The sequence below is a fragment of the Bombina bombina genome, chromosome 6, assembly GCF_027579735.1.
Source record: "Bombina bombina isolate aBomBom1 chromosome 6, aBomBom1.pri, whole genome shotgun sequence".
In the NCBI taxonomy this organism is placed as follows: Eukaryota; Metazoa; Chordata; class Amphibia; order Anura; family Bombinatoridae; genus Bombina; species Bombina bombina.
In genome coordinates, this window is record NC_069504.1 from 1,036,901,960 (window position 1) to 1,036,928,405 (window position 26,446).

General features: G+C 36.2%; 1 protein-coding gene across 2 annotated transcripts in view; it reads left to right on the top strand.

The window, feature by feature from the left end:
* EBF1 (EBF transcription factor 1) overlaps positions 1–26,446 on the top strand; it is a 511,782-nt gene that overhangs the window by 405,728 nt on the left and 79,608 nt on the right. The window contains exons 9-10 of one of the 2 annotated variants that reach the window (XM_053718780.1): positions 483–616; positions 13,120–13,246. In XM_053718780.1, coding sequence (XP_053574755.1) covers positions 483–616; positions 13,120–13,246 — 261 coding nt within the window. The remainder of the gene's footprint in view (positions 1–482; positions 617–13,119; positions 13,247–26,446) is intronic. The other variant, XM_053718781.1, reaches the window with a different exon arrangement.

Consider the following 26,446-nt stretch of genomic DNA (forward strand, 5'->3'; position numbering starts at 1 on the left):
TTTTCTTAAGTGAATAGCTCAAAAATATGCAAAAGTGTTTCAGAATATTACAAAAAATACATAATATGACAACTAGCATTTATAAGAAGATTAGTTAGGATATTGATTCGGTATTGTTACTTAAATCTCAATCCTTTCTTGATACAGATAATGCACAATTTAATGCCTGTATTTGAAAGGTCTCTAATTAAGTGTAGTCCCTATGGACATTAATATGATTTTATGCAAAGATTATTTCAAATACTACCGTGTATTCATTTATGATCCTTTGATATTTTACCAGCTGTGCACATTTTTTAGAACCATTTGCTTTAACAGCTGATTCACAAAATGTACTTCCTTATCAGTGTTCAGTCTGTGTAATTTGGTTGTACGAAATCAATTATTTTTACATTTTTATCTTGTAATACTCTGATCCTCTATAATTTAACTTGTCAGTAACCAGCACTTTTTCTTTTTTCTTTTTCTTGTTTTCTGAAAAGCAGCTACACCGTGTATCAAAGCAATCAGTCCAAGTGAAGGCTGGACCACAGGGGGAGCCACTGTCATTATCATTGGAGACAATTTTTTTGATGGGTTACAGGTCATATTTGGCACCATGTTAGTGTGGAGTGAGGTAGGTGTTAAATGTTATCATGTTATGACTTTCTGTGCTGTATTCCTGCTGTTTCTTTGCTTTCACAGATAAAACTGCTCACTAAAGACCTTTTTCCCATCTTCTTTAGATTAACCCATCATCTGCCAGAAATGACTGCAATGCATTACTAAGCAATGTGTTGCATACTTCCTAGGCAGCGAAGGGGTTAATATGTCAAGGAAGATGCATCATTCATAATACCTTTATTTCCCACTGCCAGTAAGATGGGGAGTTTATGGAAAGGTTGTCACAGTGTGAGTCATATAAAACTCTCACACATGGATGAACCAAAGCTTTGCCATTGCAGTGGAGGGCAGTTTTTCCATAAAAAGCCCAGAGACTTTACACAGGACAAGCTGAAAAAATGATGCACCTACATGAATAATTGTAATTCTTATATAAACCTGGAAACTCTAATTTAGTTTGAGTATATGTTGGTCCTCAAAAATGTACTGATCTATGATAGAGGACTATTTTGTTGTACAATAAATTACCAGAACTAATCTAGAAACCACTTGACAATCACATTAGGGATTTATAATCATAATACCCACAAGCTTTCAGTCAAAACTGAGTTGTAATGGTATAGATAAATCTACAGGTATACTAACTACTGAGTTGTAATGGTATAGATAAATCTACAGGTATACTAACTACTGAGTTGTAACAGTATAGATAAATCTACAGGTATACTAACTACTGAGTTGTAATGGTATAGATGAATCTACAGGTATACTAACTACTGAGTTGTAATGGTATAGATAAATCTACAGGTATACTAACTACTGAGTTGTAATGGTATAGATAAATCTACATGTATACTAACTACTGAGTTGTAATGGTATAGATAAATCTACAGGTATACTAACTACTGAGTTGTAATGGTATAGATAAATCTACAGGTATACTAACTACTGAGTTGTAATGGTATAGATAAATCTACAGGTATACTAACTACTGAGTTGTAATGGTATAGATAAATCTACAGGTATACTAACTACTGAGTTGTAATAGTATAGATAAATCTACAGGTATACTAACTACTGAGTTGTAATGGTATAGATAAATCTACAGGTATACTAACTACTGAGTTGTAATAGTATAGATAAATCTACAGGTATACTAACTACTGAGTTGTAATGGTATAGATAAATCTACATGTATACTAACTACTGAGTTGTAACAGTATAGATAAATCTACAGGTATACTAACTACTGAGTTGTAATAGTATAGATAAATCTACAGGTATACTAACTACTGAGTTGTAACAGTATAGATAAATCTACAGGTATACTAACTACTGAGTTGTAATAGTATAGATAAATCTACAGGTATACTAACTACTGAGTTGTAATAGTATAGATAAATCTACAGGTATACTAACTACTGAGTTGTAATGGTATAGATAAATCTACATGTATACTAACTACTGAGTTGTAATGGTATAGATAAATCTACATGTAAACTAACTACTGAGTTGTAATGGTATAGATAAATCTACATGTATACCAACTCTCATTATTGCTGTGTGTATTGGAAAATGCTTCTTTTCAAAACTTAAATGCATTCATGTGCTTTTCACATTTGAGTTTTTATGTCTCATTAAAGGGACATGATTCATGATAGAGCATGTCAATTTAAAGAACTTTCTTATGTTTTTCTATTATCAAATTTTCATAATTCTCTTGGTATCTTTTGTTGAAAAGCAGAGACATAAGCTCAGGAGAGTGCACCTGTCTGGAACACTATATGGCAGCAGTTTTGCAAGAATATTATCCATTTGCAAGAACACTAGATGGCAGCACTCTTTTCTCCCATGTAGTGTTTCAAAAGTCACACAGCTTCCAGCCTCCACATTTTATAAAAGACTTTTATTTTCCAACTGGGTCCATAGGTACAAGCAAACAACGTTTCTGGCCTGCAATAGGCCCTTAGTCGTGTAGTACTCCAGACACCTACCTAGGCATCTCTTCAACAAAGAATACCATGGGAACAAAGCAGGTTTGATAATAGACGTAAACTGGAAACTTTTTAAAAATTGTATGTGTTGTCTGAATCACAAAATAAAATATGTGGGTTTCACATCTCTTTAAAACAATGGAATGTTGGTCATTTTAGATTTTTTGAAAAGAATCTCAAATATTTTCAGAACATTCTGACATTGGTTTCAGTTGAAAGTTACTTTCACTTTTTTTTTATTATATTTAAATTCTTATTAATGGCCTGATGATTAAAGTTTTGCCATGTCAGAAACCTGACATGCTAACACTCGCAGAGGCTGCACTCATGAAATTCTATACAAAAGGGTCTGTAGCTGTGAGTGATGAAAGGTCTCCCTTAGAAAGTAATGGAGTTTGTTGGAAAAGGAAATTTTGCCGAAGAGAGCGAAGTTAGTGGGGAGCAGGGTGCACACTTAAAAATTAAATCCTGCTGCCATTACAAATCAAATGACTCTACTTGTGTTGTATAGTAACTTACAATCGCCTCTATTTTCATTTGCAGGTGTTTTTCTATGAGGGTAATTATTCATATTTTAACACCATCTGCGACCTTTTAGTTTGTGATAAAAAAAAACAGTGAGAACTGCAGGGGAAAATACAATACAGTTTTTTACTACACATTTTTATTTTTTAATAATTAATTTGCCTTCACATTCTTAAAAGCAGGGATACCCTTTGTGAGACATACTGTTCACAAGGTAAAAACTTCCTTTCTTAGAATTAGTACAGAGGCTTCATGGTACTGGGAGAAGTCTTACAGAATATCACAAACCCAGAGAGCTTTATAGAATTAGGCCCTTTGAAATCAGTATACATTTGTGAGAATCGACATTTGAATATTGCCTTTGCTGGGCACCAGTAATAATAAGGCTAATGTGAGTGGATAGAAGAAGAGACTTGTTTTAACCATATCAGATATTGGGTACGTCACTGGTAAAGGACACGTTTGTAGAACAAATAACAATGAAAATGCCTTGTATCTTGTGTTATCGATAACTTGAAATTCGTGTGTACAAGTAAGCCTTGCTAGCATAGTACATAATAGCTCCAAAACATTATATATATATTTATGAATGAAAGAACAATTAAAGGGACATTTGTACTCAATTTGCTCCTTTTAAATGAAGATAAATATAAATGTATTATAATGTTTTGTTTTTTGAAAATGGAGATTCCTGTGTGGAATAATAATACTTTTACTAGTTGGGCTTGATGATGCAGGCCTCTGTCCTTCAATAATAGAGTTGTTCATATAAGCCAATGATGCGGTTGATACCTAGGTATTGGCTGTGTACAAGTATACCCATTTTCTGACAGGTTCCATTCGAAATTTAAATAATTGTGTAACTTATCCTTTGTCATGTGGAAATATATTTTTAACATTTCATTATTGTTTTTATATGCAAGATTATTTTTTTAGTTCAAAAGGGACATGAAACACCCATTTTTCTTTCATTGATTCAGGTAGTGGACAATTAAAAAAAACTTTTTTCAATTGACTTTATTTGCTTGGTATCCTTTGTTTAAGAGCAATACCTAGGTAGGCTCAGGAGTGTGTACTACATGGCAGCAATTTGCAAGAATGCTTTTAATAATGTTAGAAACTTTTGAGCACTAGATGGCAGTAACAATATGAACATGTATAACTAAATTAAAAAGCATTATTGAAAAGTTGCTGCTATATAAGTGTTCCATACATTTGCATGCCCTCAGCATATTAGGTATGTTCCTTCAACAAAGAATACAAAAAAGACTAAAGTCAATTTAATAATAGAAATAAATTGGAAAGATTTTTTTTTTTTTTACAAAATTGTAAAAATATGAGAGGTTTCATGTCCCTTTAATTGTCCCTCTTTATATGGCAACAAGTCAAGGAAATATTATTTCAGTGACTGCTCTGAGTATAACAGCTAATGCTGGTTCTGTCCAGGAGAAAAAGGAATCCAGAGCCTCCTTTGTATTCAGTGCCAGTGTGAAATCTTTGTCAAAATTTTGCTCAGAAATCTCCCCACGGCAGGACAATGCCTGGCGCTCTACTAGACATGTGTAGACTGCACGGGAGCAGTTCTGATGTAACCGGGAGCCAAAGTGCACAAATCTTATATTAGAGGGAGCTTCAGAGCATAAAAAAGCTTCTTAACAAGGAAACTCCTAACAATTCCAGGGAATTGAGAACAGTACAGAGCGACATTGTTATCCAGCATATTACACATGCTGAGGTCGTGCCTCTGCTGCATTTATTACACAAAGAGGCAGCTAATGAGATTCAGAACACTACAATTCTGACGTTTTAGGGGCAGCAGAGCTGGAGATCTGGGCTAATTGATACATTTATTTCTTTACTGGCTCTGCCTACCCCCTACCTATCTAGTTACACATGTGCTTACATTCCGCTCAGCCACTTTATACTTTCCTGAGAAACATATAGCTATTTCCCACCTCCTTTATCATTCTCTCAGCCCTCCTTTCTTTCTCTCCCTATTTTCCATTAATAGGTTTTATCTAATTGGATGACTATTTTTCATTGATATGTACTGTTACCACTTAGCTCAGAATGGTTATTTCATCTGTTTTTCCTGTTTGAGTTGTTCTTTTCAGCTTTATGAAATAGTTGGCTTTGAGATATTCCATTATGTAGTGTGTACTGAAGAAACATTAAGGTCACATAATATTTACAGGACTTCCTAAAATAGCTGTGATTTTTTTTTTTTAATAACTCATTCCTGACCATATGAGAATTTCTGCTACAAGACATACACATTGGGGAATATTTATCAAAGTGTGAGCAGACATGATACGATGTAGCGCATCATGTCCGCTGCACATCAATAAATGCCGACAGCATACACTGTCGGCATTTATCATTGCATAAGCAGTTTACCAGAACTGCTTGTGCAATACTGCTCCCTGCAGATTTGCGGACAATTGGCCGCTAGCAGGGGATGTCAATCAGCCCGATCGTATTCGATCGGGTTGATTTCTGTCCGCCGCCTCAGAGCAGACGGACAAGTTATGGAGCAGCGGTCTTTAGACCACTGCACCATAACTTCTGTTTCCGGCGAGCCTGAAGTCTCACCAGAAACAAGGGGCATCAAGCTCCATTCGGAGCTTAATATTTCTGCCCCATTGTCACAATTTCTCACACACTGTGTCACATTCTCACTGACACAATGTCACACATTCTCACACACACAGACAAGCACTACAATAGACATGTACATTTGTTTTTGGACAAATGCTACAATTTAGACATTTTTGTATTTGTCAGAAAAATTATAAATGATTTCTCCCTTTAAAGGGACAGTCAACACCAGAATTGTTGTTGTTTTAAAAGATAGATAATCCCTTTATTACCCATTCCCCAGTTTTGCATAACCAACACAGTTATATTAATACACTTTTTACCTCTGTGATTAACTTGTATCTAAGCATCTTCTGACAGCCCCCTGATCACATGACATTTTATTTATTATCTATTGACTTTCATTTAGCCAATTGGTGCAGTGTCTGTCGCACAATCCACGGGCGTTCGTCACAATGTTATCTATAGGGTTTACCTGAACTAGCTTTCCCCTGCTGTGAAAAGCAAATACAAAAGCATGTGATTAGAGGCGGCCTTCAAGGGCCTAAGAAATTACCATATGAGCCTTCTAGGTTTAGCTTTCAACTAAGAGATACCAAAAGAACAAAGCAAAATTGGTGATAAAAGTAAATTGGAAAGTTGTTTAAAATTACATGCCCTACTTGAAACATGAAATTTTTTTTTGGACTTGACTGTCCCTTTAACTGATCAAAGAACAAAATGAACAAAAATGTTGTTTGATAAGCGTCACGTAGTTTAAAACCATATACTCTGTAGGCCGGATAGACTTCAAGCTTCATTTTAGTTTTTTGGCCAATCCTGACCAGGATTAAGAAAAAATATATATTATATATAAGTATTATCTTTATATATATATATATATATATATATATATATATATATATATATATATATATATATATATATATATATATATATATATATTGTGCAGCTGTTGGCTTGTAGAAGTAGCTCTATAATATATGCACTATCATAGATTCTCACTCATGCACTATGACACATTTACACTCATGCACTGTCACACATTCACACTCCTGCACTGTCACACATTCTCACTCATGCACAGTCACACATTCACACTCCTGCACTGTCACACATTCTCACTCATGCACAGTCACACATTCACACTCCTGCACTGTCACACATTCACACTCCTGCACTGTCACACATTCACACTCCTGCACTGTCACACATTCACACTCCTGCACTGTCACACATTCACACCCCTGCACTGTCACACATTCACACTCACGCACTGTCACACATTCACACTCATGCACTGTCACACATTCACACTCATGCACTGTCGCACATTCATACTCATGCACTGTCACACATTCTCACTCATGCACTGTCACATATTCTCACTCATGCACAGTCACACATTCTCACTCACACACTGTCACACATTCTCACGCACACACTGTCACACATTCTCACTCACACACTGTCACACATTCACACTCACGCACTGTCACACATTCACACTCACAGCACTCGTCACACATTCACACTCATGCACTGTCACACATTCTCACTCATGCGCTGTCACACATTCACACTCATGCACTGTCACACATTCTCACTCATGCACTGTCACACATTCTCACTCACACACTGTCACACATTCTCACTCACACACTGTCACACATTACTCACTCACGCACCAGTCCACACATTTCTCACTCACACACTGTCACACATTCTCACTCACGCACTGTCACACATTCTCACTCACACACTGTCACTCACATTCGTCACTCATGCACTGGTCACACATTCTCACTCACACACTGTCACACATTCTCACTCACACACTGTCACACATTCTCACTCAATGCACAGTCACACATTCTCACTCACACACTGTCACACATTCTCACTCACACACTGTCACACATTCTCACACACTGTCACACATTCTCACTCATGCACTGTCACACATTCTCACTCATGCACTGTCACACATTCTCACTCACACACTGTCACACATTCTCACTCACACACTGTCACACATTCTCACTCACACACTGTCACACATTCTCACTCCAACACTGTCACACATCTCACCTCACACTAACCTGTCACACATTCTTCACTCACACACTGTCCACACATTCTCACTCATGCACTGTCACACATTCTCACTCATGCACTGTCACACATTCTCACTCATGCACTGTCACACATTCACACTCATGCACTGTCACACATTCTCACTCATGCACTGTCACACATTCTCACTCACACACTGTCACACATTCACACTCATGCGACTGTCACACATTGCTCACTCATGCACTGTCACACATTCTCACTCATGCACTGTCACACATTCTCACTCACACACTGTCACACATTCTCACTCACACACTGTCACACATTCTCACTCATGCACTGTCACACATTCTCACTCATGCACTGTAACTGTATTTCACACTTGCACAGTCACATGCTCACTACATTGTTCATAAAGGATGCAATACATTACAAACCAATTATATTTTTCTTTTTCTGTCATGCCAGGTTATCATTTATATAACCTTGTATTGCAGCCCTCTCTAGCCGCAAGGGGTTAACACTAGTTTTATACTTGTAACATTTTTACTGTTGTCAAAAGTGAGCTTGAATTATTAGTGCTGTGCTTTTCCTGTAATGTTTTGATGAGCGCTGTATTGATGCTGGCACTAAATCACTGGAATGTGTGCTGTAGCACTACTTAGTTAATATGGTCTTATTCATTTCCTGCTGCTGGCCCTAACTATTTGGAGCATGGAATAATGTGTTTTTAATTTGCTCAATGTTTGCTCAAGATATATTTATAGTATCTATGTGTATAAAACCAGCCATCTATCAGTTTCTGGAAAGTGTCCTTGAATTTCTTGTAATAATATATATGATGAGTTTTGATCATGTTACAGGGAGTCATTTGCATTAAAAGAGCTAAAATATACCCCTGCGATTATAGGTCAATGGTCATAGTTTAGCATAAAAAAATCTGTGAGATTGATTCTTAGACTAACAGTTGAAAAATAAAAACTAAGAAGGGGGATCTGGGTAACTGAGACGTATGAAACACAATTAAAGGGTTAGTTGCTACATACATTGGATTTAGTTGAAATAGATCTTTATTGTCAAAAATGAAGACAAGAGACATATCTAATACATCATGCCCTTAGTTCAGATAAACATATTTATATTCATTGGATTTAAAGGGACATAAAAGTGCACATAGTGCTAATTTATTACAAAATTTTATTATTGCACAAACGTCTGTGTGTAAGTTTGTGTTTAACCCGCTACAAACCCATGAATTACATAAGGTTCTAATCTAATAATGTTCTTAATTGAGAATTAAAAGGAAATATAACCACTAAATAAATCTTAGATATGTGTATTCAAAACAGAGATTAGCCTGAAAATACTCTTCAGAAATATTTTAAAATGATGCAAGTTGATAAAATATTGAAAAAAAAGTGTAATGTTTAGAGCCCATTATGCAGTGGGGGTTGCCATGTTGTAACCTAGGTTTCCTTCTCTTCTGAGGCCAATTAGAAATGAGTAACCAGAGTGTGCAACCAATTGCTTTGTGGAATATAAGAGTATTAAAGGGACAGTCTAGTCAAAATTAAACTTTCATTATTCAGATAGGACATGTAATTTTAATCAACTTTCCAATTTACTTTTATCATCAAATTTGCTTTTTTTTCTCTTGGTATTCTTAGTTGAAACTAAACATAGGTAGGCTCATATGCTAATTTCTAAGCCCTTGAGGGCTGCCTCTTATCAAATGCTTTTTAAATGGCTTTTCACAACAAAAGACTTGATAGTTCACATGGGCCATATAGATAACACTGTGTTCAGGCACAGAAAGTTATTTAAGATTTAGCACAACATAAAGCTAAATGCAAGTCAAAAGATGATAAATAGTCACAGTCATGTGATCAGGGGGATGTCAGAAGGTTCTTAGATACAAGGTAATCACAGAGGTAAAAAGTATATTAATATAACCGTGTTGGTTATGCAAAACTGGGGAATGGGTAATAAATGGATTATGTATCTTTTTAAACAATAAAACTTCTATTGTAGACTGTCCCTTTAAGTCTGGAATCTACACTTCCACTTCCAACAGGAATTGTGAAACCCATGGTTTTCAGAATTAACTGACAGGAATGGGGATACAAAATAGATACTTAATAAAAAATAATATAACAAATATTTTACAAAGGTTTTTTTTTACTACTTATAATTAAACACTACATTATAATCGAAAAATATTTTACATCCCTTTAAAGACTATGAAATGTACTTTTGTTTTTAAATTTCCTATGTTTTGGCATCCTTTGTAAAATACATACCTATGTAAGCTCAGGTGTACCATTGCACTACTGGGAGCTAGCTGGTGATTGGGGGCTACTCACATATGCCTCTTGTCATTGGCTCACAAGGTATATTTATTTATGTCCCTGTATAGCATTGCTGTTCTGCGGCTGACTATAATTATGTGATTAACCCCTTTGTTGGACTTAAACAGTTAGAAACAAGCAATATTTCAATAATAACATATTTTTACATGTTAGAGCAGTTTCTTTTTGCACTCTTATACTTGCAAGTTTATGTTTACTATATATATATATATATATATTTATATATATTTATATATATACAGTATACTATATAGATATAACAACATATGTTTATTAGTAATGAGTCAGGTGGATATATAAGTATTTTGACCCAGCAATATGAAATAAATTAATATTTACAAAGTAAATTTCTACCAGATGACACTTTTTTCTGTTAAAAAGAAGAAAATACCACAAATGCTTCTTTTGTATAAAAACTAAATTACATTTGGCCCCCACTTACATTGCACCTGGCATAACATAAAATAAATGATTGTTAAAGGTTTCTATATGATGACGCTAGTCATATGCGTTAATATAAGCTCCTTAGTATTAAAAAGCCATAATTGTTCTGTAAAACTATTTTCCATAAAAAAATTATTAAATAATAATTAAATAATGGTATAAAGAAATTTTTTCAAATGCAGAAATATTGAAGGATTATAGGATTCAAATTCTTCCATTAAAGGGTTTTTGGCTCTTGTCTAAACCAATAGGAAATAGAACTGCTCATAGTGAGAGGGGCTTTCATTCCATTTCATAGTGTAGAAAAAGCAACATCTTTTCCAGACTATATATGATTAAAGATGTTGGAAGGGCAATTAAATGGTCTTGTAATTCAGGTACCTAAAATAAACAGCGTCACAGGCGGAACTATTGGTGAAGCAGGTGCAGTGACACCAGGGCCCAAGTCCTGAGGAGGGCCCATAGCAGCCAGTCTGTACATAGGCGTGTGCAATCCTAAAGCAGGGGAGCCTTTTATTAATGCAGGATGCAGGTCTATCTATCTATCTATCTATCTATCATCTATCTACCTATCTATCTATCTATCTATCTATCTATCTATCTATCTATCTACCTATCTATCTATCTATCTATCTATTTATCTATCATCTATCTATCTAACTATCTATCTATCTATCTATCTATCTATCTATCTATCTATCTATCTATTATCTCTATATCTCTCTATCTATCTATATCTATCTATTTATCTATCATCTATCTATCTATCTATCTATCTATCTATCTATCTATCTATCTATATCTATCTATTATCTCTATATCTCTCTATTATCTATCTATCTATATATCTATCTATCTATTTCTATCTATCCTATCTATCTATATCCATCTATCATCTATCTACCTATCTATCTATCTATCTATCTATCTATCTATCTATCTATCTATCTACCTATCTATCATCTATCTATCTATCTATCTATCTATCTATCTATCTATCTATCTATCTAACTATCTATTATCTCTATATCTCTCTATTATCTATCTATCTATTTCTATCTATCCTATCTATCTATCTATCTATCTATCTATCTATCTATCTATCTATCTATTATCTCTCTATCTCTCTATTATCTATCTATCTATCTATCTATCTATTCTTTCTATCCTATCTATCTATCTATCTATCTATCTATCTATCTATCTATCTATCCTCAAACATCATTAAACAGGGTAGTATGTATATTATTACTACTGCTTACTACTTACCCTTTGAGGGGGGCCCAAAAATAAATGGCACCATTGCCCTCTGTTGAGTAGGTCCGCTACTGAACAGTGTATAAATATTTGTTGACAAACTTTTCCATTACAGACTACAGGATATTTGTAGATACATTTTCTAATATTATAAGTATTTTTACTGGAATATAATCTATTCATATATAGACAAAAAGAGACCTCGTGTTAGTTATACAATACTACCTAGATTATAAAATGAGGATACAATGGCAATCATATGACCCCCAACAGGCATCAGAATTCATATAGTTTTTCTCAACATTAAAGGGACATATCAATTAAAGATAAAATGTATAAGGGTACATGATACACATTGACTTCTGGCTCCCTGATCAGGTGGTTTGTTTTGAATGTGAGAGCATACTGGGCATATGGACGTATGCACCATATGTCAAGTGCACAGTGCTATACATGAAACAATAAATAGCTCGTTACTAGCAACATTTTTACTAATTGGAAATGTTTCTACAAAACGCTTAAATTGAGAGAGCATCGGGGGAGAGGCAGGAAGACACAGAGGGAACGTCTCTCAAAGGCAGAAACAGTAGATAAAAAATACAGAAAATAAGGAAATGAAAGGGGACAAAAGGAATGATAGAAACACAGGGCAAAGACCAGGGCAGTGTGCTAAATTGCAAAACATAACCACACAGAATTATACTTTTAATAATCTGTCAATGTTTAACATCATGTTTGTGTATAACCCTTTTATGACCCTGATATAAAAACTCTACAAAAACAAAAACTTGCATGATTTGGATGGAGTGTAAAAATATATATTTTTTTTTAATCAAATGTACTTCATTCTGTTTGATGAAAAGCAGGTGTGTTGCCTCAGGAGCGTGCACATATCAGGAGAAATATATGGCAGTAGTTTTGGACAAACGTTTTTAACAATGCCACACATTTGCAGCAGTGTTTCCTGCCATGTAGTTTTCCAGAAATTGTGCATGTGTTACGTACCAAGTCCTTCTCTTCAACAAAGAATATTATAAAATGAAACAAATTTAATAAATATTAAATTGGAAACTTTTTTTTTTAGAATTTTCAGAATTGTGTCCTGAATCACAAAATAAAAAAAATGGGGTTTCATATCCGCAAATCAGCAAGTTTTTTATGTTTTAAAGAACAATGTGGAGCAAAATGTAATGTAGTCCATAAGATGACAATTATGTGTTAACCTATTACATTTTCCATTTTTACTCCAGTTGATCACACCTCATGCCATCCGAGTGCAGACGCCTCCTCGACATATTCCCGGTGTAGTGGAAGTTACGTTGTCTTACAAATCTAAGCAGTTCTGCAAAGGGACGCCAGGGAGGTTCATATACACAGGTGAGATACAACAGAATGCGGTTACAATATCTCTCATATGATGGGAAGGTGATGCATCTATTCCAGCTTACATGTTGTTTCACGTTTCTTCCTTATGTTACTCCAAGAGTCCCTGTTTTTTCTCTGTAAATAACTTTACAAATAACTTTACACCTTGGGGCCTATCTATCAAGCTCTGAATGGAGCTGATGCCCCGTGTTTCTAGGGAGCCTGCAGACTCGCCAGAAACAGCAGTTATGAAGCGGCGGTCACAAAGACCGCTGCTCCATAACCCTGTCTGCCTGCTCTGAGCAGGCGAACAGACATCGCCGGAAATCAACCCGATCGAGTACGATTGGGTTGATTGACACCTCCTGCTGTCGGCCCATTGGCCGCGAGTCTGCAGGGGGCGGGCGTTGCACCAGCAGCTCTTGTGAGCTGCTGGTGCAATGCTGAATATGGCGAGCGTATTGCACGCCGTATTCAGCGAGGTCTAGCGGACCTGATCCGCACTGTCGGATCAGGTCTGCCAGACTTTCTTAAATAGGTTCCCTTGTGTCACATTCTACCACTGAAAATGGAAAATGTAGCTTTAATCTATGTAAATAAAGTTGGTAAAATTCACTAAAAGCTCTCACCAGCCTCTCCAACTTTGGGCCAGATTCCGAGTGGAGCGCTACGAAGTAAACCTTTTGCGTGTGACCGAGTTGCGCTGGTATTACAAGATGAAAGTAAAAAGTTATCGATCTTGTGCTAACCCGAACGCACGAAAAAGCTGAACTTACAATATTGCAAGCACAATAACCTATTCCCCCCATAGAATTCAATGGCTTAAAAACTGTAGAACAAAAACAGTGGGGCAAAAAATACCTAACACCAAACTCACGCTCAACACCCGATCGGCATATTCTCATGTGCGCTACAACCCAATATGAAAATTTGAATATTTCACATTCCAAATAGTCTGCACATAGCAGAAATATGTTCCTATTTATTCATAAATACAGTGTTTCTATATATATGATAGGTATTTTTGGTTACAATATATATCTATACCTATGGTCTGAGAGAAGGGGATACAGTCCCGCGAAAGCCATTAGCAATTAAAGGCACGTTTTTTTAAAAGACCAGCGAGGTGCAAGCCACCGTTTATTGAGATATATATATAAAATTCCAAGCAGAAGTTTGTACCACAATAAAGGTGTTGTTTTGATTTACAAGACCGGGTGAGTGTGCATTCATCTGTGCAAATTATATATATATATATATATATATATAAATATATAGATATAATATATATATATATATATATTATATATATATATATAATTACTTATATATCTATCATCTATATATATATATAGTATATATATTATATATATATATAGGTATAGATATATACAGATGTATATATATAGGGAATATCTATTTAGAAATACTTAGAACATATTCTGCTTTGTACAGAACATTGGAATGTGAAATATTTACAGTAAGTACACAGTACAACACTTTAGAAATGCATATTACATAAATATGCTTTTACATGTTTTCATCTAATAAACTGCAAAGGGCTCCAATGCACTTTTATATATATATATATATATATATATATATATATATATATATATTGATACATATACATATTTAGACATTTGTGTATGTCTCTCTATGTTTAAGCCCTTTGCCTATTTTTTTTTTTTTCGAACACCTGAGACCTAATACAGGGAGTGCAGAATTATTAGGCAAATGAGTATTTTGACCACATCATCCTCTTTATGCATGTTGTCTTACTCCAAGCTGTATAGGCTCTAAAGCCTACTACCAATTAAGCATATTAGGTGATGTGCATCTCTGTAATGAGAAGGGGTGTGGTCTAATGACATCAACACCCTATATCAGGTGTGCATAATTATTAGGCAACTTCCTTTCCTTTGGCAAAAATGGGTTCAAAAAGAAGGGACTTGACAGGCGCTCAGAAAAGTCAAAAATAGTGAGATATCTTGCAGAGGGGATGCAGCACTCTTAAAATTGTCAAAGCTTCTGAAGCGTGATCATCGAACAATCAAGCGTTTCATTCAAAATAGTCAACAGGGTCGCAAGAAGCGTGTGGGAAAAACCAAGGCGCAAAATAACTGCCCATGAACTGAGAAAAGTCAAGCGTGCAAGCTGCCAAGATGCCACTTGCCACCAGTTTGGCCATATTTCAGAGCTGCACATCAATGGAGTGCCCAAAAGCACAAGGTGTGGCAATACTCAGAGACATGGCCAAGGTAAGAAAGGCTGAAAGAAACGACCACCACTGAACAAGACACACAAGCTGAAACGTCAAGACTGGTCCAAGAAATATCTCAAGGACTGATTTTCTAAGGTTTTTATGGACTGATGAAAATGAGAGTGAGTCTTGATGGGCCAGATGGATGGGCCCGTGGCTGGATTGGTAAAGGGCAGGAGAGCTCCAGTCCGACTCAGGAGGGAACGCCAGCAAGGTGGAGGTGGAGTACTGTTTGGGCTGGTAATCATCAAAGATGAGCTTGTGGGGCCTTTTTTTGGGTTGAGGATGGAGTCAAGCTCAACTCCCAGGTCCTTCTGCCAGTTTCTGGAGAGACACCTTCTTCAAGCAGTGGTACAGGAAGAAGTCTGGCATCCTTCAAGAAAAAACCATGATTTTCATGCAGGACAGATGCTCCATCACACGCGTCCAAGTACTCCACAGGCGTGGCTGCAGGAGAAAGGGGTATAAAAGAAGAAAATCTAATGACATGGTATCTCTCTCTTGTTCACCTGATCTGGAACCCCATTGGAGACCTCGTGGTCCATCTCAAATGTGAGATTTACAAGGAGGGTAAAACAGTACAACCTCTCTGAACAGTGTCCTGGGGAGGCTTGGTTGCCTGCTGCGGCTACGCAATGTTGATGGTGGAACAGATCAAAACACTGACAGAATCCATGATGGCAGGCTTTTGAGTGTCCTTGCAAAGAAAGGTGGCTATATTGGTCACTGATTTGTTTTTGTTTTGTTTTTGAATGTCAGAAATGTATATTTGTGAATGTTGAGATGTTATATTGGTTTCACTGGTAAAAATAAATAATTGAAATGGGTATATATTTGTTTTTTGTTAAGTTGCCTAATAATTAGGCACAGTAATAGTCACCTGCACACACAGATATCCCCCTAAAATAGCTATAACTAAAAACAAACTAAAAACTACTTCCAAAACTATTCAGCTTTGATATTAATGAGTTTTTTGGGTTCATTGAGAACATGGTTGTTCTTCAATAATAAAATTAATCCTCAAAAATACAACTTGCCTAATAAGTCTGCACTCCCTGTATATTTGAGGCCTTATAACTTTTTGTGCAATATTTTTTTAATTTATTATTGTTATTAGATGGTGTTATTGTAAGTGTAACTGTACTTTGTAATGTAATTTAATGTGTTTTGTGACACTTTTTTGTTTCGGAAAACAGTTGACCAGAGCTCTGAGGATGGGCTAACCTGACGAGCATTACGTTGATCAAGTGATTGTGTTTACTTTCAACTTGTAATACCAGTGCAATTTAACCTGCGAGCAAACAAAAGCGAAAAACCCAATATCTCTTGTGCACAAACGTTTGCACTCCTCTCATAAACTGACCCTTTATCAGCCCCATCACCTCTTTACCACTATGAGTACCTATTTTATTCTATGTGGCTGATTCACTGAAGCAAACTCATCTTCCTATTCCAGTCTAGAGAGGCTGGAGAGACTGTGAATTTAGCCCAGTGTCTGTGCTGGTGACAATAAAGCAGAGCCTTGCACTGGGAACACCTTAGCCTGCCCTCTCCTGTTCTCTCTTAATAACTGATCAGCTAGGAAGAAGAGATCAATCACAGAGAAGTTGGAAGTCACACAAACATATTGACAAAAGCAAAGCCAATAACATCCTAGTGCAAAAACTCCATTCATCATCTGAGCAAGACTTGCCAGGATAGGTCTGTGACATTGCTGCTGGACACAGGCACTTTCTTTACATCTCTTCACTCATATAGTACCAGCCTTGGGGGTAATTCTACATAAATGATGACTATTTGCTTTGAGTTCTGTGATTTTGTATCTGCTCAGTGGCTGACAGCTCACTTACACACACACAGTGATGACGAGATAGGAGTAGGTATGCAGACACTGCTCTCCTGATGATTGTAGAAAGGGGTTTATCATGGGTGTTTTTTGCGCACATCAGGTTTTTTTTCGCTCGTATTACAAGCTGAAAGTAAGATCGCTTGAACGCAATTAAAGTTAACGGCATCAGGTAAGATAGAGGTCTCAGGTGTTAGAAAAAAAGGCAGGCAAAGGGCTTTAACATTGAGCTACATACATATACATGTCTATTTATATATATAACATATGTATTTATATGTGTGTATATGTATTTACAGACACAAATAAATACATATGTACACATATAAGACATATATATCGTTATTGTTCCCGCATTATAGGCCACACTTTTTTAACTTGTTTTGTAGCTTTAAATGGGCAGTGTGGTCCTATATGTGGGGCGCGGACTATAATTGTGTGCTCATTAGCACATCAGTATACACACGCTGCTCAGTACTCCACACTGGTCGGGTTTGTTTCCAGAGTTTATTTGGACACTTTGTTGCTATAAATTGAGCAACTTGTTACAGTATATTTGGCTACAATTGGCCATACTTGGTGCCCCTGATTCACCATCACAGACATTGGGATACCTGGATACCTGGACATTTGGCTACTTGAAACTCTCAAGAAAGAACTTAGCACAACCAGGACGTATCATTTGTGGACACAGTGGGGACCCTTATTTATTAACCCGCCCCTCTCCCCTACCTCATACGATTGAGGGGCTCATACTGTGAGTAGGGATTACCCTAGGGGAGGTGTTTTTTTATATGTTCAATATATTTTATTAAAATTGATCTGCACTATGAGAGGTATTTTTGTGCGCTTGTCTTTTTAGATCTATACAGCTATATATATCTATATATATATATATATATAAATAATATATATATATATATATATATATATATATATATATATATATGTATGTATGTATATAGTATATTTGTACTAAAATACCATCAGGTATATGTAGAAAGTATGTATTTATTAAATAAATAGAACATATTATTCTAGTGAAGAACATTGGAATGTGAAATATCCATATTTTCATGTCGGATTAGCACACCTTGAGAATATGCGATCGTGTTTGCGCGCTAGTAGGGGTGTTAGGGTTTTTCCCCACTTTTTTGCTCCATTGACTTCTATGAGGGAATAGGGTTATCTCATGCTCATTATTCGGAAGTTCGGCTGTGTATGCTCGTCATGTTAGCCTGTGAGCAAAAACAATTTACTCTTTCATCTTGTAATACGAGTGCTACTTGGCGTGGCAAAAATGCTTACTTCTAGCGCAATTAACGCTCGGAGGCGGGAGCATTAAATAATGCTCCACTTGTAATCTGGCCAAATATTAAGTAACAATTTTATACATTGGTTGCAAACACTACTACCCTCTAGTGTTCAGCAGTGTATAACCTTGTTATAAATATTTGTTACACACACTGCTGCCAGTACAGTGCCCTGGACACTAATGAGCCTTACTAGCTCACCGCTTCATAAAAGGATAGCCAATAGAACAAAGTCAATTGAAAAACTGTATAAAATGGCATTGCTCTGCTGGAATCATGCAAGTTTAAAGTTAAAAGACATTCATGTTGCTTTAAAGGGACATTAAACACTTAGTGAATGCTAGATAGAATGATTGCTTTCAAAGAAAAGATTAGTCTGAGAATAACATGCAGATGTACTTTTTAAAGTTTCCATTAGCTGTTTAAATATTGACAAAATAAGTGTAAAGTTTTTAGTGTCTATAAAACAATGGGAGCTGCCATGTTGTAACTTAGGTTACCTTCTCTGCGGAAGCCAATTAGGGACAGTTATAAATAGGTAACTAGAAAGTGCAGCCAATGGCTGTGTAGAAAATAAAAGTTATCTGCTCTTCCATTTCTAACAGGAACTGAAATGCTCACAATTTCAGAATGGAATTACTGAAAAGGACAAAATAATAATGAAAGTATATTGCAAAGTTATTTATATATATATATATGATTTATCATTTAATATTACCATCTCAAAGTGTTTGATGTCCCTTTAATGCCTTTTTACAGCAATAGTCTACTCCCTGATTAAAATGATAGGAAAGTCAAAAAGTAAACTTTCATGATTAAGATAAAGAATGTCATTTTAAGACACTTTTAAATTAACTTCTATTTTCAAATTTACTCTGTTTCTTGGTATCCTTTGTTTAAAAAATGTACATATAAAGGAAACTAGTAATTGGGGGCTACACAGATTTGTCTCTTGTCATTGGCTCACCAGATGAGTTCAGCTAGCTCCCAGTAGTTCATTGCTGGTCTGAAGCTCACTTTAAAGGGACTAACACCCCAAATTGTTATTTATTGTTCAGGTAGATGCAATTTAAAAAAAAAACTTTCTAATTTACTCCTATTATCACATATTTTCGTTCTCCTTGCTATCTTTATTTGAAAAGCAAGAATGTAAGCTTAGAAGCTGGCCCACTTTTGGTTCAGCACCTAGGTAGTGCTTGCTGATTGGTGGCTAAATGTAGCCACCAATCAGCAATCGCTATTCGGGGTGCTGAACCAAAAATGGTCCAGCTCTTTAGCTTAGATTCCTGCTTTTTCAAATAAAGATAGTAAGAGAACAAAGAAAAAATAATAATAATAGGACTCAATTAGAAAGTTACTTAAAATTGCATGCTCTATCTGAATCATTAAAGAAAAAATGTGGGTTTAGTATCCCTTTAACTATGTTTTTAATGCCTGTACAGGGAATAAAACACACAGTTATATATAAGCAACAATACAATAATATAATACACTAACAACATATTTCTGTTTAAATTTACTGTGGTAAGGGGTCGATTTATCAAAGGCTTTGCAAAGCTTTCGACCCCATATGACTGCAGGTTCTCACAAGAGAACCTGCACGCCGTATTTAAGAAGCAGCAGTCATCAGACCGGCTGCTTTCCTAACTTTTTCGCCACATCTAAAGTGGTGAAATTCAATCTCCCCCGGGTATAGTCCGACTGGGGGAGATTGACAGCTCCTGCCCGTGCGAGCAAAATAACGCTTGTGTGCAATGCTAAATTCTGCCAGGGGGAATTCAGTCCGCCAGAGGCAAGCTGCAGCGGACAGCGGCGCGTATGTGCACCCCTGTCCACCTCAGCTTGATAAATCGCCCTCTTAGACTACCCATACTGGTCATGTTGCTGCTATGGGTCTGCCCTTGCTTACTACAGACCGAACCTATTAGTATACGTGTCTGCTGATATGAAAGAAATGTGAGCGAAGCCAAAGAAGATTATTATGTTATTTTATTGCCTATTTACTTAGCAAGTTTACGTATTATTGGCTGTTAAGGAACTAATGAATTTCCAATCAATCCACTGTACACACTGTGCATGATTCTTTTGTATATAACGGCTACTGTAATTTTGTTGGTGCCCTAGAGACAAACAATTTAGTCCTTTCAGTGTGGAATTAGTTAAGGTACTTGTAGGAAAAGGTTAATTGGTTTGTGAAAAAAAAATGCACTTAGTTTTTGGTAGGTGAGGGACAGTTTCACTTTTTAACATGAGTTACAAACCTTAACCTGAATCCCCCCCTGTTTAAAGTAATCAGAAAATTTATGGAGCAGCAGATAAAATATAAAAAAAAGGTTGTTAGATATCGACCCAGAGAAAATAATAACACGACTCATCTGTGGGAAGAAGAAAAATGAAGCAGTAAGACGGGGGTGTCTGGAGCGTGCTGCTGTGTGTATTGATCCAGAGGACAGGAGCACACGCTCCTTTTCTCATTAGCTCTCTGGTTCCATGGGCTCGTTACATGGACACCGCAGTGCTCTGAAGCCTGTATAGGGGGGGGGGGGGGGGGGCAAGGAGGGGGTAGGAGCATACACTCTGGCCATGCAATAAAAAACAGACCTAGAACTGCAATGGCCAAACTCACTGGTCACCTTCCTACTGTGACAGGACAGCTCCCTTTTTTATCCTTCAATTTGTGACATGAGGTCATTATATCACTGACAGGGCAATGTTGATTCCCCAGGGGTGAGGCCCCAGAAATTGGCTCCTTCATTTTGTGAGAAAAGGTTGTCTCGGAAGGCAAATGAATGGTACCAAAAATGTCAGTTTATTGCCTTCCTAAATTGTTAGAACATAAATATCCATCCGGTGACTCCTTGCATTACTTCCAGCTAATCCTTCTTCCTCAAATGATGTACCACAACATCTCATCTCTTGATATCTGCAAGCTCTAGCACATCTGACTTTGTTTTGAAACCATAGCCAATTTATTTATCACCAACGGTTTAAGCTTCAGTTATATCTTGTGTTCTGCATTTAGGCCATTCTCTGGAGCAGTGGAGAATACCCCCCACATGCCATGGCTTTTAATGAACTGATTGAGATAAATGGGGTTAAATTTAATGTAATGTGCAGGGTCTAGTATGGTGTCCATCAAGCAATCAAGCTGCGGTGCCCACCTATATTCTGTCTTCTGCAGCATTTCACCTGATTTTGTCAGTTTCTCTCATACTTACTACCTGCTTCACAAGCTCCCTCTAATTGCCTCCAGACATTTTCTGAAAACCTGCAGCTGTTTCCTATACAGGTACTTGGGGGGCCAATTCTTCCTTAGCACACAGGGCAATAATCCTCACAAATCAGGGCTGTCCCTGTATGTGTCAGAAACACAGCTGCCGCATATAGTCTCAGGTTAAAACTTAAAACCAAAATTGGGTTCCTCTTCTGAACAATCCACAAAACCTCAATCTACACTTAACTTCCAAAATGGGAAATTTATGAGCAGAGAAAGCAATAAAACGGTTACAATCTGGCATTTGGTCTCTGTCTCTCAGCTCCCAGCTGCCCCTTGCTCACAGAGTGTGGCTGCCCAGAGTTTATTAAGGTTTTACAACTTCTCACTTCTGCTTTCAGCTAAATAAACAGTGATAAAACATATTACTGTCAGAGGTGTCTGTATCTGTCTGTACCACAGTATACAGATTTAAACCTCTATCTGCAAGGAGTTATTCTAGCTGTAGCATAAATGGAAGCTACTAGGTGTTGTTTGATGGGCTGCATCGCATCACTGCATTTATTAGATACATCTTATGTCTTTATACTCACACAATACAATACCAGATATATTTTGTTGCCCATGTGAGCCTGCTCTGTGATATTTAAGGTACGTGATTGCCAAGTACGATATCTTGTTGAATTTTAAAGTCTATTCTACTGTCTATACACATTATAAATGTTTTTATTAAGAGAAGATCATGGGGTCGATTTAACAAGCAATGGACGCTGCATGGATGCCCCATCGTTTCTGGTCCACCCGAAATGGAAGTTAAGAAGCACCGGTCATAAGGTGCCGGACGGAAATCATCCCGATCCAATCTGGATGATTGACAGCCCCTGCTAGTGGCCAATTGGCTGTGAGTAAGCAGGGGGTGGCATTGCACAAAAAGAAATGCTTTTGCATTTAGCGAGGTCAAGCGGGACATGATTCGTTACAGCGAATCATGTCTGCTTGTACCTTTAGTAAATCTACCCCTTAGTTTGTGGAGCAAAGTCTGCAGTATGGAACATTATGGACCTAATGTTTTTAATGAAGTTGTATTTTTTTTTATTTTATATTTATATATTTTCTTAAATATTTATTAATTAGCCTGAAAAGTTAATGTTTTTAAATATATTCCTTTAAAGGAACATTAAACACTAAACACATTTCAAGGCACTCCCCTCTAATTATTGGGTACTTCCATTTTGGAACCAAGGTTTTCGTTTGCGGTACATTAAAGAGTTACTGCACATGTGCACTGGAATGGAGTGAAAGCTAGAAATCACATGGCAGCACCGATGACTACAGGGATGCAGGACATAACCTCAATACTACTGCTTAGAAAACGTTCAATGTCACTTTAAAGGGACAGTAAATGTTATAGTTATAGAAATGCTTTTAAAGCACTGCCAAATTGCTTTACTCCACATTCCCTTGTGAATTGTATTGTACGTTATATTTTTTCACCCATTCAGGAGCTTTGTAAGGTTTTAACCGCCATCCCCACTGTCAGATATTTAAAAAAAAAGTTTGTCTTTGAAATGAAAGCGGTTGATACAACCAATCGGATACCATAGTGCCTGCCCCAAAGACTATAGTGAGAGCGTGCTCCCAGCTGCAAAGTTACCCAAAAATGAACAGACAATTGCAATCACTGTGTTGGTGAAGCATTTCAGAAAAATGTAATGTTTACTGTCCTTGCAAAGGTACTACTGATTAGTAGTTATTCTTAGTCATGGTTTTGAGATAGCCTGAAGTATAAACACTCTTTTATATGACACATATTGGTGTAACATTTGTCTATATATTATTTTTAATTAGTCATATTTTACATTCAGATGTTAGACTTGACAAAACAAAAGCTTACAATCTACAGGATGTCCTTTGTGTAAAAAAAATGCTTTGTCCCCACACTCCCTAGGAAGGTCAAAAGAAGAAATATGTAATCTAGTTTTTCAAAATGCTGCAAAAGTGCATATACCAGCTATTGGGTTTGCAGGTTACATATTTTGCATGTGATAAGCACAATTTCCACACAAATGCAAAAGATGCTAAATGCCTTTTTAAGAGAGTCACTGGGTTTTCATGGACAATATTGAAAAGAGTTGATGGTTAAAAAAAATACCACAGGGTTTATTGGTGGTAATTATCTACTCTTTTTGTCATACGTAACATAATTTAACACCAAATAGAATATTAGACGTATATCTTTTCAAAGATACATATAAATGATAAGACTCCATGGAAGACAGATTTGCAGATTTTGCCTGTTGTCCAGTTTGAGGCTAGGGCATATGGGCAGAACAAGGAATAATTTCTCACATTTCATGTGTCTTACTAATGCACAGCACTGTGTATTCTCACTAGCACCAAGCCACTATCCAGGGGCAATATATTCTGTCAGCCTCTCACTTTAAACCTCGGAAGCATTACTCCTGATTATTTTGCTTTTAAGTGTCTGTACTGGGCTCAGATCAGGGGGGAGATGAGATCCAGGAATCAGAAATCAATGTTAATATAATCAGGAAACTGTAGATGTTGCTTCCTCGTGTTACAAAGTCTACAAGATCAGCAATATATTTCACTAGAGATGGAGGGGGAGGTGAGCCAGAGAGGGGAGGTGGAAAGAATACCTAGAATCAAGTAAACACTGAAGGGTGATGGGAATATAGAGAGGTTTTAGTGTTGCCTGTGTGGGTTGGGTGAGTGCTTTTATATTGTAAATATCTAGTATCCGCAATGTATTGTTGTTATTTTATTCATATTGTGCTTGTCATTGAGCACTTTGCCTCAGATACAAGTGATATAATACATGGAAAAATAAAACAAATTTGGGATCATTGAATCATGTATTACAGAAAATGATGGGCAGGGGGAGTGTGCTATGGAGACGTTAATAACAAAACATTTACAAAGACAAAGTGTGTTAGTGTGGAAATACAGTGAATCACAGTGATCGTGCAAAAAAAAAAAAAAAAAAACTATAAACCAAATTCTTTAATTTATCCCTTTAAAATTGAGAAGATTCTTTTTTTCTATTTCCTTTCGGCCTTTTGAATCTGTCAACTTTATTGCTCTTTATAGAACACAAGTGGGAATTTTAAATTGTAAGCTGATAATAATGGCCATTTTTAAAACTCTAGTAAATAAAAGTTGTTTGTGTTTGGTTTGTTAATTTTGTTTTCCTTTTCTTTTTGTACTTGCTGATTAAGCTGATCATAGATTCTGTCTTTAGAGTTAATATAAGAAGCTCAATAGTTTCTTGCCACTATCAAAGCCTGGGGCAAGAACTATTGAATCTGAGGAAGGGAGGTGCTACAGAAACAGCTTTTAAATGGAACCTTTAACTATTTAAAAGGGAATTTCTAGTTGTATATGAGTATGCCACGTACAACATCTTGCCCTGTATCAACATTATATTCAGTTCTTAAAACTGGAATATTTAATTACTTTAAATACTTTCACTTACTGTAAATTTTGATTTTAAAATCTTTTAGAGAAAAGTTATCAAATTATTTGTGTACAAAAAAAATTGTAGACTTTAATGGGAAAACTTGTAGAAGAAAAGTTTTCTAAAGTAGTAGAAAATGACTCAATAAATAAATATTTATATAATTTATTATGTGAGAATGTGTTCTTACCTGCAAATAAAAATGTATTTTAATGTGACTCTAAGCACAGAAGTGTAGCCATAATTTACAGTTTGATCGCTAATTTCTGGTGTCAGACTTCTACATTTTCACCTAAAATATATTAGAAATAGCATATTCGATGTTTCTTACTTCAGAGGTTCTAGTTATTCTGGAAATTGCGAATGAGTCCTAAATTGGGACAGTTCAAACCTCCCCATAACCACACCCACATCATAACAACCCTGCCCAGATCCAGCCCCTGAATCTTTACACTTTATATTGTTTACAAAATGTTGAGCAGTAATTGTATCTAAAGCCTAACTCAATTTATGTAAATTAATTTATACATTTTACAAAAGTTATACAAGAAAAATCCCTTCATTATGTAATGAGAGTTTTTCTTTATAACAAGAACCGCCTCTGCCTCTCTTTTCCTCTGTCATATTGTCTATAAAAATAGAAGGCTGACATACTCATGTTCAAAACAAGTTGCTAGTATTGAGTTGCATTATTGACATAAAAAAAATTTTATTAGAGAAAATTACATTTCTGAAGAATTAAAATGGAAGTAAAGTTACATTCACTGTTCGTTTGCAATGTAATATATATTCAAAATAAAGTGTACTTTCATTCTTCAATTCGTTTGAATCACTTTCCAAATATTTTTATTTCTTTTTTTCTTTTGCTGAAGATTACTGCCTTTCCTCCACCTAGATAAAAAAAAATGTATTGCACGTGTGACGATTCAATCCATATCTAACGGATTGGTTCCCCCATTGGCGTCTAAATCGCCAGGATAACCTCCCACTTGTTATAGTGCGCATGCGTGAAAGCTGAAACTTGAATTCACTCAACAAGCGCGTTCCCGACAGCCGCATGCGCTTTTCAAAAGGCAATTCCATATCGGTCATCAAGGT